The sequence below is a fragment of the Loxodonta africana genome, chromosome 12 (assembly GCF_030014295.1).
Source record: "Loxodonta africana isolate mLoxAfr1 chromosome 12, mLoxAfr1.hap2, whole genome shotgun sequence".
In the NCBI taxonomy this organism is placed as follows: domain Eukaryota; kingdom Metazoa; phylum Chordata; class Mammalia; order Proboscidea; family Elephantidae; genus Loxodonta; species Loxodonta africana.
The window spans coordinates 88,003,292-88,018,548 of NC_087353.1; the positions used below are offsets into that span (position 1 = coordinate 88,003,292).

The 15,257-nt window shown below is 54.4% G+C and overlaps 1 protein-coding gene across 1 annotated transcript; it reads right to left on the reverse strand.

Moving 5' to 3' along the window:
• Positions 1 to 22: 22 nt before the first annotated feature.
• TSC22D4 (TSC22 domain family member 4) lies at positions 23 to 10,982 on the reverse strand. Its single transcript, XM_064295875.1, has 5 exons — positions 10,307 to 10,982; positions 8,812 to 9,835; positions 6,424 to 6,590; positions 1,146 to 1,194; positions 23 to 727 (listed from the first exon to the last, which is right to left on the reverse strand). The coding sequence occupies exons 2-5, from the start codon at positions 9,571 to 9,573 to the stop codon at positions 518 to 520; spliced, it is 1,188 nt and encodes a 395-aa protein (XP_064151945.1). The 5' UTR covers positions 9,574 to 9,835; positions 10,307 to 10,982; the 3' UTR covers positions 23 to 517.
• Positions 10,983 to 15,257: the final 4,275 nt, after the last annotated feature.

A 15,257-nucleotide genomic window follows, 5' to 3' on the forward strand; every position in this document is an offset into this window, starting at 1 on the left:
CAAAGAGATGCCAGCCCCCAAATTCAAGTTTCTTCAGATTTTTTAATTATAATTATTATGTTAATAACAACCTGAACCCCAGACTTCCAGATACTGTCCGTACTCCCTCCCCTGAGCCAAGGACAGGAGGCACTGCTCAGGAACAAGGTGGGGGGTGGGTGTCTGCCAGGGAGCCTCCAACTCCCCCAAGCCATCTCCTGCTGTGGGTCCCAGAACACTGACACCAAGGGAAGGGGAGGGGGGAGGGTGGGATTCCTCATGGAGGAGGGCTCCATCTAACACCCCATCCTGTAGTCTTCCCTCTTCCATCAAGGCCTGTGGACACCCTAGCCCAGGCCCTGGGGACTATGGGAAGATGGGGGTAGGGTTAGGGGACCGGCCGATACTGAGCCTTGAACTCCCATCCCCAGGGATCAGGAGGCATTAAAGCTGCATAGGAAGAGGGGGCAGGCAGCTGGCACAAGGCCTGGCAGCCGTGGCAGCCCCCAAAGGCACATTGTGAGGGAAGGGAGGCCGCTCAGACGGAAGGCCCATTAGGCGCAGGGGGCCCGAGCCGTGGGACTCCTGAGGAGGGCAGCTGGGCCAGCTGCTCGGGGCTGGCCAGGGCACGCAGCAGTCCGTTCTCCTGCTCCAGTGCAGCATTTCGCTCGGCCAGCTCCCGGATCTGCTCCTTCAGCACCTCCACCTCCTCCCGGACCGCAAACATGAGGTGGGATTTCACCAAGTCCTGGGGACCCAGGGACAGGCAAAGCGTCGGGCTCCAGGCCATCCCAACCTCATCCCCTGCCCAGTGCCTTCCCGGCCTGTGTGTGAGAGACTTCCTGCTCCCAAGTGATGAAGGGTACACTCGGGAAGAAGCAAAGCAGGAAAAGGGCAGGAGGGCAAGGACACAGGAACACAGGTAGTCAGGGCTCAAGGGCAGAGATAGGGGGCCAGAGGCCAGGTCAAGATCAAGAGAAGTCAAGGGTTCTGGTGGAAAGCATCCAATGGAATCCAGCTGGAAGCAGGTTGAAGAGCTGGGGGTTAGTAATTCCCTAGTAATGAAGAGTGCGGCAGTGAGGCAGAGGGACAGCTAAAGAGGGCAGGTGCCTGAGCATCCACACATAAGGAACCCGATCTCTTGGGACCAAGATGTCTTCTCTTACCATGGCTTGTTCGATCTTGTTGTCAATGCCAACCAGGCTTCCGGAACCACTGGAGAGACAGGGAGGTGAGAGATGAGGAGAAGGAGCAGGCACCAAGCAGGCCAGGACACCTCAGTCCCCGCCTACCCAGGTGCTTCTCAGAGCAGGCTCTGGCCTCCACCAAGGCCCCTTCACTGTAGCCTCCCACCCACACCCCTGCCCGTACCTGTGACAGTAGAGAATCAGGGAGAGGAGTGTTTTGTCCATCCCCCGGCGGGGTGAGGGCCGCTGCCCAGGCCCCCCGAGGCCCCAGTGGGGTGGGGGACCAGATGCCCCTCGGATGGGGGATGCTCCCCGAGGGGAGCAAGGGGAGGAGACACAGCCCCTTTTTCGGGGTGGCCCTGGAGCCATCCCTACCACTCGGGTCTCATAAGATGATACCAGGGACTTGACAGAGACACCCAGCTGGGCCATCCCTGAGGGGAAAAGGTCCTTGGGCCACCCAAAGAGAGCAGGCTGTGTCAGAAGGAGTGCCTGGGGGGCTCAGAGCCCCCCGGGCAGAGCAAGACCTGGCTGATGCCAGGCAGGCAGAGAGGAGACAGTGCGTTGGGGGTGCTGGTCTGAAAGATATACACCACCCCCCAGGGCCAGGCCTGGCTGCTATTGGCTCCTCAGGGACACGGGGACCCCCCCCCCACCAGCTCCATGGTGGGCGGGAATTCCCAGACACGGTCAGTGCCAGTGTCCCCTTCTCACCCTGGCACCAGTCCCAGAGTGGAGAGGAGGGGGACAGCTGAGGGAAGTCAGCTGGTGGCCCAGCTCTGGGGAGGGGCCGTGGGACAAGAGCCTGGGGAGGGGTGTGAGGGTGAGGGACAACCTGGCCCTAGGAGACCCCACCTCTGGACTAACACTGGCTGCCCTCAGCACTTCTCAGCTGGGGTGTGAGAAACAGAGCGGGGGTGATCATGGGGGAGGAGTGGGGGAGTTCCTGACATGGTTATGGTCTTCCTTGAACTCCGAACACTCCCCCACCTAACACGAAGCCTGTATCATGAATGACCTGAGGCCTGGGCCATGAGGTGCCCCACCTCCCATGGTGGGGATAAGGAGGATGAGAAAGGTTACCACGGCAACAGAAATAGAAACCAGAGCCCTACAAGCCAATGACAGCCTTGGAACCTGGCTCTGGGGTCTTGGAGGGAGCCAGGGCTTGAGAGGAGGTGGGAAGGCGAAGCTGGAGGTGGGACATTGGGAGTAGCAGCAGGAGCTTTGGCAGAAGAAAGCTGGGAGCTGGATGATACGCAGGGGAGAGTAGGTTCTGCCTGCAGTTTGCTAAGTGGCCACCAGAGGTCGGCCAGGCCTGACAACAGCCACCAGACCACTGGGCTCCCAGTCCTAGAGCCTGGCTCTCCTTCAAGCCACCCTCTCCATGGCCCCAGGGCCTTCACAGGCCTTTGCGCCCTGCCCCATCCATCCTCCATGGCTCTTTTTCCCCACCACTCTCTTCCCATGGCTCACAGTCCCCCCTCACCCCAGCTTCTGCCTCTGCCCCACTTTGGGCCCACTGTATTACAGAATCCTGTTCTCCAGCCCCCAGCTTCACCCCTTTTATACTGGGGGCCCCCAACATGCTGCATCCCCTGCCCTTGTGCTCCCTTGTCAAGCTCCCCTCCTGGATGACAGCTCTAACTTCCTTCTCTGTGGGGGGACCAGCACTCAACTCAAGGTGACCCTTGGATGAGGCCCTGCAGCCAGAAGGGAGCACAAGGGAGCTGGGGATTTTCCATTTCCCGCCAAAGCTCTGGGTGCAGAAGGCGCTGACAGGTGGGGGCCGGAGTAACCAAGGGGGATGGCCAGGCCTGAGAGAGCAGGACAGGGTGGTTGGGGAAAGGACACCTGCAACTCCTGGTAGGGAGGGAGAAGGCAAGTTTAAGAGCAGAGGGCAAGCCAGCCAGCTGGAGAGAGGAAGCAGTTTTCAAGCTCTTTCAATCTATGACACTGTTCCCTAGGACAGATAGAGACCCAAGAAGGGCACATTCAAAGGACTAGGAACACTGGCCTTGTTTTGGTAGACACTCGGGTAGAGACGCCAAGTAAGTTGTTCATTCTTGCCAGAAATAAAGGAATAATATAACAATAAACATTTGTTGGCTGATAGATGACTATCTCCTGTTTGTCTAGCTCTTTAGAGTTTTTGAAAGCACTTTTCCACTATCACACTTTAACATTCACACTTCAAAGGGCCGGGACTCGAACAATGAAGCCTTCCCTTTGAGAACCCCTGAGTCAGGGACTATGGGCACTGTTGGAATTCCTGGGCAGGGTCAGAAGCAGGAAGCTTGGGGTCAGGTGGAAGGGATCAGTCCTCACAAGCCCCAAAATCAACTGTGTGTGAAGTAGAACTGCCATCTTCTGGAAAACCATCATGACCGTGACTACAAACGTGAGTGGTGCCCCCTAGAGTTGAGCAATGTGTGCCCTGCACAAATGGGACCTAGCCCTGCAGGACTCTTGGGTCCTGGGCAAGGACAGCCCTAGAAGCTGGCCTTCCTCTCTGAAGGTCAAATGAAATAGCCTCAAAATGAGGATCAGATGAAGCAGCGAGACCTCTGGGAGAGGTGGGTAGGTGCTGATCTTGGGGACAGAGGCTGGCCCTGCTCCTTCACTGTGTTCTAAGGAGCCCCCAGGGCTTGGGCTTGAGGCCAACAAAGTGGCATCCGGCTGTCCTGTCCACACTCCCTCCCGGATCTGTGGTGCCTTTGGGGTGGAGCCAGGCAGGGAGGAGGGCTGGCTCTTTGCCCCACTTGAGAGAGCTGTCCCTGCTTCTGTCCTGGAGAAAAAGGGCATCCTAGAGACAGTTGACTCCCCCTGGGTTGCCTCCCTGTCTCCTTGTGAGCCACAGGCATCTCAGTAGGACAGTAGAGAGACCTTGGCTTTGAGGTCAGACCCAGGCTCCCATTCTAGTCCTGCCACTTACTAGCTGGGTGACCTTGGGCAAATTTCTCTAAAATCCTCCTTCTGAGTCTCAGCTTCTTTATCTAGAAAGAGGAGATCATGACATTGCTTTTAAGATTTGGTAAGAGAGTTTGCACCTAATTTAAAGGATGAATACCCCACCACAGTTGCCATCAAGTTGATTCTAACTCATGGCAACCCCATGTGTGTCAGAGCAGAACCGAGTTCCACAGGATTTTCAATGGCTGATTTTTCAAAAGTAGATTGCCAAGACTTTCTTCCAAGGAGCCTCTGTGCTAACCTTTTGGTTAGCAGCCAAGCATGTTAACAGTTTGCACCACTCAGGAACTCCAAAGGATAAATAAATGTACCTCCTTCCCCACCCCGCAAAGTCCCAGGGATCCATTCTCTATAATGCCTGGATCCTGCAAGTTGGCTATTCATCCACGCACTCGTCCACCCACCCATCCACTCACTCATCCACCCACCCATCCACTCGCTTATTCAGATCTTTACCAAGTGCCTGCCATCTGCTCGGGGCCACGAAGGTTCTTACGACCCAGAAGTAGGTGAGCAGTCTGAGTTCACCAGGTACCCCCTGTTCTCCCATCCCCAGTTACAGATTTTGGGATTGGTCCAGCATCCCCAACTCCCTGTCTGGGATCCATGCACTTAACATCCAGAGGAAAGCGAGCTTCCATGCCACGTGGACCTTGTTCCCCTGCCAGCTGCAGGCCCCCAGAGGGATGAGGTGGGGTCTACACACCCCATTCCTGGGGAGGGGGGTAGCCCAACCAAAACCCGCTGGCCCAGTAGGGTGGGGCAGAAGGGGCTGGGCTGGGCCAGAGCGTGGGAGCCCTGGAGCTGAGAGCAGGGTAAAGTGGAGGTTGGGAGCCTGACCGGTCAGACTGGGGTGTGTGGAGGGGGTGGGAACAGAGGGAGGGAGGGGATATGCCAAAGAATAAAAGAATAGAGCTGATGAGGCCTCTAGAGGCAGAATCCTCTAAGACAGAGAAAGCAGGAGGTTGGGCTAGAAATCAACAGGGGTGGGGGAGGGACAGTAGCCCTCTTGCCAGGGAACCTCCCAAGTAGGAGGGGAAAAGGGTGGGAAGAGCTGAGAATAGCAGCAATGGGGGCAGGTGACTCTCCAGGCCCTGGCAGACCTTACCCCTCTCACACATTCCTGAGAGCTGGGAGTCCAGAAGCTGCCTGGCCCTGCTTGGCTTTGCCTATTCTCCACACAGCCCCCCACCAGCCTGCTGGCCCTCCATCCCACTGTCTCTGGGCCACCCCATTCTCTATCCTCTCCTGTCCCTGCTCCCTCCAATGCCTCAGGCCCTTTTCTTTTGTGGGACTCGGTCTCTGTTTCTAGGGGGGTGAGGCCTCATCAGGGGAAGCCAGAAAGGAGGGACTCCCATTTGGAATAGGTCCCTCCAACACCTACTCACCCACTCACTTGCTAAGTTTCACCCCTTAGTGCCTTCCAAATAGGAAGTCCCTCCCTTTGAGGGCCTCAAACCGGAAGTCCCACTCCCCACTCCAAAATAAAAGTGGCAACTCCCTAGTCCTTCTCCCTGGTTCCTATCAGTCCACAGCCAGAAAGGAGCAGCCTAACTATCTGACTCAAGATTTCATTCCTCCCTTTTCAGCTTGCTGACATTCTTATGTTGAAACTTGGCCCTTGAAAAAGGAAGTTCTGCCCACCCTGCAACCAAACAGGACATTCTCTCCCAAAGTGCAACCAGCCTGCTCTCCTACTCCTTCCCTGCTCCAATACAGCCATCCTCTCCACAGCTCCTCACAGTGTTTCTACCTCTGCCTGTTGGCCACATTTGCTCAGGGAACAAAATCTTAGGGAATTGCTTTCTTGGTACCAGAAATCCTAGGATCCTAAAGCAGTCCATACAGACTATAAGGTGTTACTTCTAAAGGCAGAAGTCCCATTCCCTTCATTGGAAAGGGGAGAAGGAGGTGGGAACTGGGAGGAGACTGATTCCTCAGTCTTGGCTCCAGCACATTTGCCCATAAGTTCTTAGGGTTGGCCAAATGATCTCCAAATCTGCAACAGCTCTGGAATTTGACAACAATGACTCCCTTCAAACTCTAAAAAAGTCTATGACTTGACAGTCCGAAGCCAGGGAGTCCCACCCAGCTCTATCCACAGAGAGGGAGTGGGTCCCAAATCAACAAATTCAGTGGTTATGCCCAGGCCAGGCTTCTCTGTTTAAGAAGTCCTCTCCAATCTCAACTTAGGGGAAGAACACTTACCAGGCAGTTTCATGCAGCTACCCCAGGTGCTGGGTGGGGAGCCTAACTTCACATCCCACCATATGAAGCCACCTACCTATCATCATCACTGTCCAGGTGGCCACTGATGGCCAGCATGGACCGGGCCAGGCTGAGGCTCTGGGCTGCCGCTGCTCCAAAGGGGTCCGGAGACTTGTGAACCAGACTGGAGTCAGGGAAGAAATAGAGGGCTGGGGAGCTTGGGTGGGAGTCGAGTTGGGGCACCTGGAAGCAGACAAATAAGGATCGTCACATTGAGAGAAAGGAACCTGCCACCTGACAACTGGCTTCATAGTCTTTCTCCCTCTCTCCCAAGGACCCAGGAGTCCTGCCTCTGCAACCCCTCTCTTCCAGCTCTGGGTGAAGGCATTGGGCAGTGACTGGAAGCAAGGGAAAGTGTCCATCCTGAGGACTGGGGTGAGTGGCATTCATTACATCAGGTACCAGAGAAGGGCACCCTTCCTCCAGGTAAGCCAGGACCCCTAACTGGAAGCTAGTCAGAGAGTCTTTTGTAACCTGGTGTCTTATTGAGGCTCAAATGTCCCTTCCTCAGAGAGATATTTCCCCCATCATCCGCTAGTCCACTTAACTATTTTAACACTATCTGAAATTGAAGTATTCATTGTATTTCCCCTGATAGAAGGTAAGCTTCAGGGGAACCAGGGTTTCTAGTTGGTTTAGTATCTATTTGCAGAATGAATGAATCTTCCAAAGCTGATCCTCCCTGCCACTTCAGCCTCTTCCCTCAAACCTCTCAGAACCCACGTGAAGTTCTGCTTCTCCTTGACCTTGTGCATGCATACGTGTGTGTGTGTGTGTGTGTGTGTGTGTGTAAGGGGGGGAGGTGGTTTTGGAGACAGGGAGAGGTGGAGCCTGGGCGTAGACCCACACAGCCCAACAGGCAATGGGGGCGGCTGCAAAAGGGCGGGGGCGACAGGAACAAGACGCCTCTGTGAGGCCCTGGGAGGCCCCAGCTTCTCGGAAAAGCCAAGAACAGAGAGTCCAGGGTGGTTAGCGGGACAGAGCAGAGGAAGGAGGCCCAGGTGCTGCCCTGGCTCTCTGGCCCTCCTCTCCCTTCCCACCTCTGCTAGTGGCAACTGACTGAGAAGAGGAACGGGGGACCGTAGAAAGGAGACCAGGCTTTTAAACGGGAAAATAGTTACGCAGCTTCAGCAGGAAGGGATCAGGACTTGGAAGTTGGGAGCACTTCAGAAAGAGGGAAAGGGTGTAAGGACCGAAGGGAAGCTCAAGCACAGCTAAAGGAGAGCAGAGGCTGGGGGTAGAGGGGGCTTGCTTTGGAAGAAACAATTTTGAAGACAGGGACCAGTAAAGAGCATCGACTCCCCTGAGGTAGGAGCTGAATGGAAGAGCTCAAGAAAAGTAAGGGGGGGATGTGAGAGATGTACGCTTGAGGCCAGGAGGGGGTGGGGGGAGCCGGTCCTGACCAGTCCTGACAGGACCCAGACATCCAGTCTCAGGTTATTTTTGTACTGTGGTTTGTGCCCAAGGCCAGGAAGGGGGAAAAGTTCTCATCTTCACACTCCCTGCCTTTCCTCCAGCAACCCAAGGTGTTATTTTCTCCTCCAGGAGAGAAGTATACAGCCCCCACATCCCTAGTTGCCCCCTCCCAGGGACCCAGGCATCCTGGCCTCCCCCTGGTTTGTTCCTCTTTTGGAGACCGGAAGCAGAAAGAGCAGATGACTTAACTCTTTCTCAGCTGCTTTCCACCTTCTCCCAAGGAAGGTAGCACTCAATGGTGGCCACCCCCTGGAGAGACCTACGGAACTGGGGGTGGAGAAGGGAAACTAGCAAGCCCCCTATTCCTATAATGTGCCCCCGAACCCAATTCTTCAGGAAGAGAAACTTGACTTTATTCATAGATGAAAATGGGGCTCAGATGGGGGCTAGTGGAGAAGGCAGAAGACCCCACATGCAGAATGGGGCTGCCATGGAGAAAACGGCTTACAGTGGAATGCTTACTTTTTGCTCCTATCCCCCAAAACCCTGGAAGCTCCTTCCTCAGAGGCCCAACTGCCCAGGCCTACTGGGGCCTCCACCCTCAACTCCTGGAGTTGGGGGGAAGGAGTGAGACCAAGATAAGGTGAAGGAAAAAGTGAGGAAGCCACAGAGAGGTGGAGAGGCTAGAACTGGACCACAGAGATGAGGGACAAAGGCAACAAATTAAAACCAAAGGGATAGAAAATGCAGAACACAGTGGAGGGGGAACCTGAGAGAAAACAAAGTGCCGTAAGGAGTAGGAATGGACCTCAAAGTGAGGTGGCAGGAAGAGAAAGGAGAGGCTACTGAGCAGATAGAGGATAATGGAGTGAGGACGGAAGGCAGTATGGAGGTGGAAGCAGGAGGCCCAGGATGGAGGTTAGGCCAAGACTGAGATGGATGAGCACTGCCCCCCAGGTGTCTCCTTCACCCTGGGACCTGCTCTTACCTGCCCTGTCTCCTCTGGAGCCACCAACTCCATCCTCAGCTGCAGGGCTCCATCATTCCTTCGGGACAGTGGAGGAGTCCCCGCTGCTGAATTCCTAGGCTCCACTTCCATCCTCAGGGAGGGCAGGGGGGTGGGGGCCCGGGATGTGCCCTCGCTATCCCGGGTCCCAGGCTCTGGGGGGCGCTGCTGGGGCGGGGAGGCCGACAGGGGGGATGTTTCCACCATTGCCTTGCCGGTTACCGCCATCTGGCCCAGCCCCCTGGTTAAGGAGCGGGCCTGAGGTCCAGGTGAGGTGGGGGGCGGGCGGAGCCAGGAGGTGGGGCCCTGAGACAGGCCTGGCTGTGGGGTGGGGGTGCCCAGGCCCAAGCTGGCCACCTCCAACCTGGAATCCAATGACCTGCCTCCAGTGCCCCCCGAGGCCCCTCGAATTCCCTCCAGTAGGCGGCCGAAGTTAGGGGGCTCCAGGTCTCTATCGTAAACATCCACACACGTCCACCGACCTCGGCGATAAGGCTCTCCCAGACCCTGGGGCAGCTTTACCACCCGGAAACGGGAAGCGGGGGCCCCAGGCGGTGGGGAGCCGTTCCGGGGGGTGCCCTTGCCCCCTGGCTCAGGGTTGGGCTCCCCGTTGGGCAGCCGGAGTGGGGGCCTGGTGGGGGCCGGTGGGGTAGGGGAGTCTGCACCCCCCGGGCTCCCTGGGCCCTCATAGTCCGTGGTGACGCTGGTGATTTGGAAACTACTCTTCTTCTTGCCCCCACTCATAGTCCCTGGGACTCAGGACTAGGCCGAGGTGGGCGGGGGCGGCTGGGGCTCCTCGCAGAGGCTCAGGCGCCCCTGGAACAGGGAGGCCACATGGCGGGGACATCAGAGCCCCTGGGGACATCTGGGTCCGACATGGCAGGAGGGTCTTGGGGAGCTGGGGGTGCCTGGTTGGTGAAGGGAGAACAGGGTAGGGAAGGGGGGGTGGAAAGGGCAGGTTTTTCCTGCTGCTGTCGCTATCGAACTCCACAGCTGAGTTTGCAAACTGGAAAGAGAGAGAGAGAGAGAGTGAGTGAGGGAGTGTATGTGCCTATATTGTGTGTGAGAGAGAGAAAGCAGTGGGCAGGCCACCTCTGGGGCTTCCTCTCTGGGGAGCATGATGTGGGGCGGGGGCGTGGGGAGGAAGGGGAAACCACCAGAGACCCAGAGACAAAGAGTCTGGCAGAGATGGCAGAGATCAGAGCGCGGAAGGCTGCGATCCCAGAGGGCGCACGGAGCAGGAAGAGGCAGACATGCCCCAAAGTTTGGCACTTCTTGCCTTGGATTACAACTCACAGGGCCCGAAAGTCCCTAAGGCAAGGGCTCCGTGGCCCTGGTGAACAGAGGTGAAGCAGCTCCTCGGCCTGGCCTCAAGACCCCATACCAGCTCCCACATCCAGGGGGCTGGGGCCGCCAAGCATGCCCTGCCCCCCACCCCTACCCCCGCCCCAGCGCCCCGCCCAGCCCAGAGTCCTACCTCTCAGGCCGAGCTGGGGGTCCTGGCTAAGGTGTCAGGCTGTCCTTCCCCTGGTGCCTCCGGCCCCCACAGCGCCGAGAGCAGGCGGCGATCACAGGCTGCCCAGTCCTCTTCGGGGGCCGCACCTCACCCCACAAGGCATCTCCGGGGAAAGTTTGCTCTCCAGAAAAGCAAGGAACCTCTAGGATGGAGCCTAGGCTCGGCCTCTGAAGCCCCAGGCGTCTCCCAACCAATTTGGGAGGGGGCGGCTCGCCCGCCGCTCTTCCAAATGGAAAGCCTCCCCCTGGGGCAGTTGGCGTCGGTGGTCTTGGCGAATGGCTGTCCCAAGTCTCCTCCCGCGTGGCAACGCTGGTTCTGTCTCTGCTCCTCAGCTCCTCTCGCTCTTGGTCTCTGTCTTTCCCCTTCTGGGCTGTTGACAACCCCCACACCAGGAAGTCCTGCCTCCTCGGGCCTGCTGACTGCTTCTCTCCTCCGCCTCCTTTCCCTCTTCCCCCTCCCTTCTTCCCTCCTTCCTGGGGCTCCCGGCCACTTGGCCGGGGGCCAGGCCTGCCACAGCCGCCACGGCTGTTGCAGTTGCTGCTGCTGATCTTGGGGCCCCAAACAGGCTCCCTTAACCCCACACCTGCTGGGCCCGAGCCCAGCTCTTCCTCGGAGGGAGGGGCTGTGGAGGGCGGAGAGAAAGGGGAGGAGTTTGCAGGGAGGCGAGGGATTCCCCTACTTGTAGGCAAGTGCGGGCATTGGCCTACAGACACACATAAGAGTCGGAAGGAATACACCAGGCACTGTATTGGGTGCCTGGTACCCCATTAAAAAAAAAAAAAAAACTCATAAGTGCCTAGTAAAACTTATGATGCTGCTGTAGCTGTTATTAGTTGTAACTTTTTTGGTCTTCACAGTAACTGTATGAGGAAGGTACTATTAATCCCCGCCCCCCCCTTGTTTTAAAAAGTATATTAAGGAAAATTGCAAACATGTACAAAAGTAGAGAACAGTATAATGAGCTCCCATCATTCTAGTTTAAACAATTATCAACTCACAGCTAATTTTGTTTCGTGTCTACCCACCAATATCTTTTGTTGTATTTGGCTCGAGTATCTAAAATCAAATGCCAGACATCATATATCGCCCTTCTTAGATGTGGAAATTAAGACCCAGGAGGTTCAAAAAGGCTGTCAGTGGTAGAGCAGGGACACCACATACTCAGGTGTGTCCTCGGCTAGCCCCCAAATATAAAAACATGCACAGACACACAGATGCAGGTGCTGACTTGCACTTTCTCTCCAATTGCTGGACACACGTGTTTATACACACAGTCACCCACACAGATGCATCCCTGGCTGGTCAGAAGCATAGACTCCCTCCCCTACCGCTAATCCTTCCTACCTCTCTGAGGTGTAAAGAATGGCTTTTATATGGCCTTTCTAAGGGCACGGTTTTGTAAATCCCACAGAATGATTGGCTAGAACTCTGCAAACTGAATGATTTATGGTCTACTGAGGTGATTGGCAGCTTGTGGTCCTGATGGGAGGGTCATTTGTTGAAATTGACATAGGCTCATATAAAGAGAGCCCTGGCAGCTGTTGGCTACTAACTGATAGGTCAGAGGTTTGAAGCCACCAGCTACTCCATGGGAGAAAAATGTGGTAGTCTGCTTCTGTGAAGGTTTACAGCCTCGGAAACACTATGGGGCAGTTCTTCTCTGTCCTGTAGGGTTGCTATGATTTGGAATCCACTGGATGGCAGTGGATTTGGTTTCTGGTTTAGGCTTATATAAGGGTCAATCCCACAGAGGTTCAAGAAGAATCTGGAGCACAGTACATCCTTTGAACCAAGGACCCAGGGTCCTTGCACCAAGAACCTCCTAGACCCAGAAGAAAGAACTGTAACACTGAAGACAGTGAGAGACAGGCAGTAGGCTTGCTGGCCCACTGAGCAATAGCTGAGCGCCTTTGAGCAGGACGCCTGTCCGGGGAGCCAGAAGAACTGTAAAGCTTACTTGTGCAGGGCAAGAGAGGCCTGAGTATGCCCTGTACAAGGGCTACACACACTTCCCACCCCCCTTGAGCAGTGTGGCAGGAGCCACACAGGCCCTCAGACAGTGCAAGCCTGGGTGGTATGGTGAGAGCCAGTGGCAGAGACTTAGAAGGGCCCAATGGCCATCTGGGGTCTTAAACGCTAGCAAGCAGCCATCTAAGAAGCATCAATTGGTCTCAAGCCACCTGGATCAAAGGAGAATGAAGAACATCAAGGACACAGGTAATTGCGAGCCCAAGAGACAGAAAGCGCCACATGAACCAGAGACTACATCATCCTGAGACCAGAAGAACTAGATGGTGCCTGGCTACAACTGATGACTGCCCTGACAGGGAACACAACAGAGTACCCCTGAGGGAGCAGGAAAGCAGTGGGATGATGACCCCAATTCTCATAAAAAGACCAGACTTAATGGTATGAGACTGGAAGGACCCCAGTGGTCATGGCCCCCAGAGCTTCTGTTGGCCCAGGACAGGAACCATTCCTGAAGCCAACTCTTCAGACATGGATTGGACTGGACAATGGGTTGGAGAGGGATGCTGGTGAGGAGTGAGCTTCTTGGATCAGGTGGACACTTGAGACTATGTTGGCATCTCCTGCCTGGAGGGGAGATGAGAGGGTGGAGGGGGTTAGAAGCTGGCGAAATGGACATGAAAAGAGAGAGTGGAGGGAGAGAGCAGGCTGTCTCATTAGGGGGAGAGTAATTGGGAGTATGTAGCAAGGTGCATGTAAGTTTTTATGTGAGACTGACTTGATTTGTAAACTTTCACTTAAAGCACAATAAAAATCATTAAAAAAAAGAAGAAGAAGAAGGGCCCAGTGGCAGAGGCTTGGGAGATCCTGTGCAGGGGTCTTCCCACCAGAGAGGTAAGGCCCAGCAGCAGAGCAGAAGCCTCCGGCAGGGCAGTGTGGTGGTGGATGTAAAAACAGCGTCTGACTTGAACCACAGAGCGCCTGCCCAGCGACATAAGAATAAAAAAATGGATATGGGTAATTTGGGGAAGGGCAAGCATTTCCCCTTGGAGATTCTGTTGTTTTCGTTTGCATTCTGGAAACAATGGAGCCCTGATGGTGCAATGGTTAAGAGCTCAGTTGCCAACCAAAAGGATAGCAGTTGGAAACCCTCTGGGGCAGTTTTACTCTGTCCTATAGGGTTGCTATGAGTTGGAATCAATTCCACAGCAATGGATTTAAATGTCTTGTGGGTCTGGCTTGATCACAGATAAACACAGCACCCAAAGAATGGTTGATGCCAGTGGTTCTATGTGTCTCATTCCTAGCAGTCTTACAGCTGCCTGGAATTTTGAGGCACAACCTGTCTGCATGTGCAATGCAAATAGACAATGTATACACTCTCCTACCCCATCCATTACTATTATGAAGGAGAATCCATACACACTTACTAAGGACCTACTGTGTGCTTGGCATGAAGAAATAAACCTCCAACTGTCATCTTCTCTCTGTTTTTTTTTTTTTTTAAACCACCCCCAACTAACATTCTGAAAGGGATTATTTTAACAAAAGCAGTTTCTAACGGCTAGGTCTACCTTCACTCCCAGGTTCAAAAGAAAATGGATTCTAATTCATTTCCATCAAAGGGAACTGGTCTCAAGTACATTAAAAATTCCTCACATTTGTCTACTTTGCATAATTATCTCACTGGATTTTCAAAACAGCCCTGGGAAGAGAAAGGGTGGGTTTTGAGCTCCAGTGTTTCTGCTAAGGAAACTGAGGCTCAGAAACATTGGGTCATTTGCCCAAGGTCCCGGAGCTAGTATTTTATAACTAAGACTAGCACTGGGCTTTCTGACTCCCAGTTCAGGGCTCTTCCCACCATCCCTCTCTTTCCCACATCCCTCCTCCCTCGGCTTCATCTCATGGAAATTTCTAACCACTCTTTCAAACCAAAGAACCCACTGCCAAGCTTGGAGTTGATTCTGACTCATAGTGACCCCATAGGGTTTCCAAGCTGTAAATCTCTGTGGAAAGCAGACTGCCACATCTTTCTCCCACCGAGCATCTGGTGGTTTCGAACCATCGACCTTTTTGGTTAGCAGTCAATTACTTTAACTACTGTGCCACCAGGGCTCCTTAACCACTCTTTAGGGTTGAGCAAAAAATAAAATACCACCCTCCTTTATATATTTATTCTTTGTTGATTAAAATGCATCTGGACCCCTGCCTCTCTTCCTTTAGCCATGATAACAACGCCTACAATCCTAAGCCTGGTCATGAGGCCTCCCAAGTGTGAAGTCCTGGAAGCAGCCTTCCATATGCCCCCCCCCCCCAAGTCCCCACCTCTCCCCGATCTGGCAACACTCAAAACACAACCCTGCCTGCTCTGCCCTCGGCCCTCCTTTCTTCATCACTGACACTCCACGAATTATTTAAAACTTATTATTATTTTTTTTAATCTTTGGACTCTCTGGCTCTGGGCATCAACCCTTTCTCAGGCAGTCAGTTTCTTGGACTCCACTCCATTTCTACAGACCCTAGGACACAGTAGGTCTCTGCTGAGAAGTTTGTTGAATAAATAAATATAAATTCATTCACACTAAAGTGTAAATGGGAAAAGACTAATAACACTTTAATGTGTTACCTCTCCTGGGGGCATTTATAATAGCCCCTAAAGTGTGAAGCCCTTTTGTGTGAAGCCCTTTTGCAGCTATTATTCTAATGACCACCCTCTCATCTCAAATTCTATTAACTTAGGCAGCAGATAAGACACCTCAGAAAGGTTGCTCGATTTGCCCAAGGTCACATAGCCAGTTAATGCAAAAACCCGTCTTCTTGCAGTTAATTTACCCTAAGAGCCCTGCGCCAAAGGGCTTTCCGAGGAAGCAATTTCTCAGGGAGCTGACGAGAAAGGTGACTGAAAGGGAGGGGGCCGAAGTCGCGATCCTCAGTGGCCGCCGCC